The 4,695-nt window shown below is 50.3% G+C and overlaps 1 protein-coding gene across 1 annotated transcript; it reads right to left on the bottom strand.

Annotated features, from left to right (window-relative positions):
* Positions 1-2,842: 2,842 nt before the first annotated feature.
* LOC136481666 (1-aminocyclopropane-1-carboxylate oxidase-like) lies at positions 2,843-4,125 on the bottom strand. The gene is made up of 3 exons (XM_066478998.1): positions 3,782-4,125; positions 3,338-3,680; positions 2,843-3,094 (listed from the first exon to the last, which is right to left on the bottom strand). Exons 1-3 carry the CDS (start codon positions 4,123-4,125, stop codon positions 2,843-2,845), a joined length of 939 nt encoding a protein of 312 aa, XP_066335095.1.
* Positions 4,126-4,695: the final 570 nt, after the last annotated feature.

Raw genomic sequence — 4,695 nt, 5'->3', positions numbered from 1 at the left:
CTACTACTAACACAAGGGTAGGGCTTACCTTGGTGGCAAGAACGGCAAGAGCGAGGGCCGGCGACGACGGCGGGGATGACCGCAGCAGCGCGGGGATCAACGGGCGGTCGGAACGGCACGAGGATCGATGGGCGGTTGGGTCAGCACCTTCCTCTTCTTCCTCCTCCCCCTTCTCTTTCTTCCTCTTGCTCCTCTCCTTCACCCTCTGCTGGCCGGCCGCAGGGCACGGCGGGGCCGGTGGAGCTCGGGGCCGGCGGGGGATCTCGGGGCCGGCCGGGTCGCTGTCCCCGGGGAGCTCGGAGCCCGGGGCGGGGGCGCGGGTCCGCCGGGGCACGGGCGCGGGGCCACCGGGGCTGGGCGGGAGCGCCGGCCGGGCGCCGGGGCGAGCGCCGCCGGGACGGGGGCGGGGGGCGCTGGACGGGGGCGGGGGCGTCGGGGCGGGCCCGGCAGGACCTCGCCGGAGGGGGACGACGGCGGCGCGGCGACGCGGGGGCGGGTGGGAGACGACTGAGGAGGGCGTGGGGTTGGGCCGGCCCATCCTGGGCCTTTAGGTTAAAAGATTTGCCAAGTGCCAGGCCCAGCGGCACTCGGCAAAGGTTTTTTTTATTTTTTTTTAAAAAAAATTCTTTGCCGAGCGCCCTGTGACCTGGCGCTCGGCAAAGGCTTCTTTGCCGAGTGCCAAGGTTGGCACTCGGCAAATTAATTTTTTTTTTGTTTTTTCGCCCCATTTTTTCTGGGGCCTTTCTACAGTAATTAAAACTCCATTTCAAAATTTGGGACAATTTTTAGTTTTTTTACTTTATTTCCTTAATTAGTTTTGTTTCGTTGAATTTTTCTGACTATTTCAAATTTGAACTGCAAGTGCATGGAATATTGTAATCTAGTGCTTCGAAAAATGTTATTCATGGTATTTGGTGTATGTTGAGTCTCTATCCACGAACTCGCATCATATTTCACGCATCTTCTTCACGTAACATGACGAGCCACTTGCCGGAAAAGTGTTTTAAAATTATATAAAGTCCATACGAAGTCTGAAAATCACAAAACTTGTCGAGGTGTCATGTTATCGCATGTGTAGGCTGTGGTAAAAAATTGAGAATGTTTCGAGCAAGTTGCGACGTCAGATGCATAAAACCCAGACATCTCCAAATGTGATCTGGGTTTTATGCATCTGACGTCGCAACTTGCTCGAAACATTATCAATTTTTTACCACAGCCTACACATGCGATAACATGACACCTCGACAAGTTTCGTGATTTTCGGACTTCGTATGGACTTTATATAATTTTAAAACACTTTTCCGGCAAGTGGCTCGTCATGTTACGTGAAGAAGATGCGCGAAATTTGATGCGAGTTCGTGGATAGAGACTCAACATACACCAAATACCATGAATAACATTTTTCGAAGCACTAGATTACAATATTCCATGCACTTGCAGTTCAAATTTGAATTATATATAAAAATTCAACATAATCAAATTAATCAACCAAATATAACAAAAAAACTAGAAAAAGCACCAAATTTGAACATGAAGTTGTAAACAATGTAGGCGGGCCCAATAAAAAATTTGCGGTAAAAAAAACAAAAAAAATTGAAAATTTGCCGAGTGCCAGCTTGGCACTCGGCAAAGACTGTCTTTGCCGAGTGCTGGTACAGGGGCACTCGGCAAAGAATTTTTTAAAAGAAAATTTTCAAAAACGGTTAAAAAGTCTTTGCCGAGGGCCTAACGGTGATGCCCTCAGCAAAGATTGACGGTAGGGGATGGACATCGTGTCAGGCAGTGTTGCCGAGGGCCGGCCCTTTGCCGAGGGCTTAGCCCTCGGCAAATAATTATTGTTGCCGTGTGCTTGTCTTTGCCGAGGGTCTGGCCCTCGGCAAAGAGTCTTTGCCGAGGGCTGTTCTTTGCCGAGGGTCAGGCCCTCGGCAAAGACTCTTTGCCGAGTGCCCGAGCATTTGCCCTCGGCAAATCCTCAGGCCCTCGGCAAAGATGCTCTGTCCGGTAGTGATAGTTACACCAATTCTATCTAGAAGTTACGCCAAAATAATCACTGTAACCTTAATATAACTACAGTGTGCTTGAGCAAAAAAAAACTACAGTGCAAATCCAATATAAATTTATAATAATTACAAATTTAGGTGTGGGAAAGAAAGATTTCCATGCAGTGAAGAGGAGATGTTGAAAATGAAATCAGCATGCAGCATGCGCCACCAGCACAGCATGGCGTTCTACAATAGGCTAAAATCAATCGAGTGTGGGAATATAATGTCTAAAACACCTCAGCGCTATTTAGCTTTACCGTTCTTTTAAGCTATATAACATTTAAATGTTACATTTAGCCGATCACATCACATATAACTCTTTTTATGATTAGAATACTTTTATTTAAGCTAAAACTTGCCCTAATTAAGTAAAGCCAGTATATATATATAGTTTCTCAGTGTAATGTACAATTACAAACCACTTGACCACATGAACAATTTGATGACCCAAATTGATGAAGAGAAAAGTGCAAAAAAAAAGTGGAGAAGTGATCTGGCAGATGCCATTTTAAGCTACAAATCACTCTGGCAACCGTTGACCACAGATCCACCGCTCACCGCACCCAAGCTTATCTGTCACAATTAGATATATATTCTTGTGACTGCTCGCTGCAGGGCATCCACACGAACACACACACACATTTGTATGACACGTCCATTCTACACACACATTAAACCACACACTTAACAACCTACTTATCATACAAGCCCGTACCTTAATCGCACGATTAATTTGACTATGTTAATACTTATTAAGCCTCGCAAGCTGAGATCATGTCGCTGCACGTACGCGCTGCAAGTCACTTGGTCGGCGTCGTCGCCATGGCCGCGAACCTTGGTTCCTTGGCCTGGAACTTCTGCTTAATGTACACCTCCATGTAATCACCGAACACGAAGCTCGGATAGTCATCGTCGCCGGCAGCGGCGGGGATCGCCGGAGCGATGGTGGCCAGGCGCGCCGGGTTGTAGAAGGAGGCGATGGAGCGGCGGTTGCTGTCGCGAGTCGCCAGGATGCGGTGCCACGCGCTCTTGTACCGGCCATTGCTCAGCACCTGTCAATGCAACCACCATGCATCACGGCAGAGGATAAGCAATTAAATTCCTCCTCGCTAGTCACAAGTAACTTGCAGAGGCAGTATATTTCATCATTAATATAGAAAGCACTTAGTCTCCACAATTAAGCTGCTCGCTACTGATCAAGTGTAATCGAATCAAGGCCAAGGCATATAGTTTTATATGTAAGGGAATATAGAATAGTGGAAGAGAATATGCATGATCACCGCATAGGCGCATACCTCGATCTGGTCTCCGGTGTTGATGACGATTGCGTTCTCGAGGGGCTGGACGTCGACCCAGCTGCCGTCGGGAAGCTGCGCCTGCAGGCCGCCGAAGCGGTCGTCCTGGAACAGCAGGATGAGTCCCCCCGCGTCGGTGTGCGCGCGCAGGCCGTCGACGAGGTCCGGCCGCGGGCACGGCGGGTAGTGGCTGACCTTGGTGCCATAGAAAGGCTCGAACTCGCCGTCGTTGGTGAAGGCCTTCCTGATGTGGCCCTCCTCCAGCCCCAGCAGCTCCTCCATCACGCCCAACATCTTCTCCGCCAGCTTCTTGAGCTCCTTGCGGTACTCCATCATCGTCTCCCTGCAATGCATCAAACACAAAAGATTAAGCTCATGGCACTACTGAAACAGGAATCATGAATGGACTCAATCATCTATATCATGGGCATCATCATCACTCACTTGAAGGCGGGAGGGTTGGAAGGCCATGGCAGGTCGTCCTGGAGGGTGAAGACGTCCTCCCAGTCCATGCCCTCGATCTTCCTCGCGGGAAGGCCGCCCTCGCTCTCCTTGTCCACGCGATCGGCGAGCGCCTTCACCGCGGGGTTGGAGTCCCTGAACGCCTCGTCCCGCAGCTTGTAGCAGTCGCTGCACACCTTCTTCACCCGCTCCAGCAGCTCGTCGGGGATGCCAGTGTTCACCAGCTGGAAGAACCCGACGTGCTCGAACCCGGCAGCGATGGCCGCCATGGTCTCAGCCCTCTCGGGGCCGTCCAGCTTGGAGAAGTCAATCACCGGGATCGCCATCGCCGCAAGCGGTAGTAGCTCCTTGGGAGAATTGGCTGCTGGCTGTATATGGATCGATTGACAATGGCGAGAGCTTGATTGGGAGGTGGAAGACAACCACGGAGAGGATAAGAAGGAGAAGAGCTGGTGTGGTGATTGTTGGATGGTGTTGGAGGCTGTGTAGCCCTGAGCTTTTTATAGCAGAACAAGTTAGGTGTCAAATGATTGTTTATTGCAAAAGCTCCACCTCCACCAATGCAATCAATCAGGGGAGTGATTTGCATTGGGAGTTCGAATTGGTTCGTAAGGGAACGGAGGCATTGTCGTTCTGGCCGGTGTTTACTTCGGTTCTTGTGATGCGTTTTTTTTTAATTTCTGTCGATGGCGATTTCGCGTTATTGGGGAATAAAGAATGTGTATAGGGTCAATGCAGGGGGGCAGGAAGAGAACATTCAGCGCGTGCAGCTACACGGCAGCTATACGTCCGGTAGCTTCAACTTCAACGATAGGGAGGGCTAGCACTAGCAGCTGGAGGTTGGAGGACGGTTAGCTCGTGCAAACTAACTTGGTTTATTTCTCGCAGCTAGTCCA

The sequence above is a fragment of the Miscanthus floridulus genome, chromosome 9 (genome assembly GCF_019320115.1).
Source record: "Miscanthus floridulus cultivar M001 chromosome 9, ASM1932011v1, whole genome shotgun sequence".
Taxonomy (NCBI): Eukaryota; Viridiplantae; Streptophyta; class Magnoliopsida; order Poales; family Poaceae; genus Miscanthus; species Miscanthus floridulus.
The sequence above is the reverse complement of the archived record's forward strand: the minus strand, read 5'-3'. Positions and strand labels throughout refer to the sequence as shown.

Coding starts and splice junctions, on each gene's coding strand:
- LOC136481666 (XM_066478998.1), bottom strand. CDS start 4,125: ATGGCGATCCCGGTGATTGACTTCTCCAAGCTGGACGGCCCCGAGAGG. Junction 3,681..3,781: donor TCCAACCCTCCCGCCTTCAA/GTGAGTGATGAT, acceptor GATGCATTGCAG/GGAGACGATGATGGAGTACC. Junction 3,095..3,337: donor ACACCGGAGACCAGATCGAG/GTATGCGCCTAT, acceptor TTGCATTGACAG/GTGCTGAGCAATGGCCGGTA.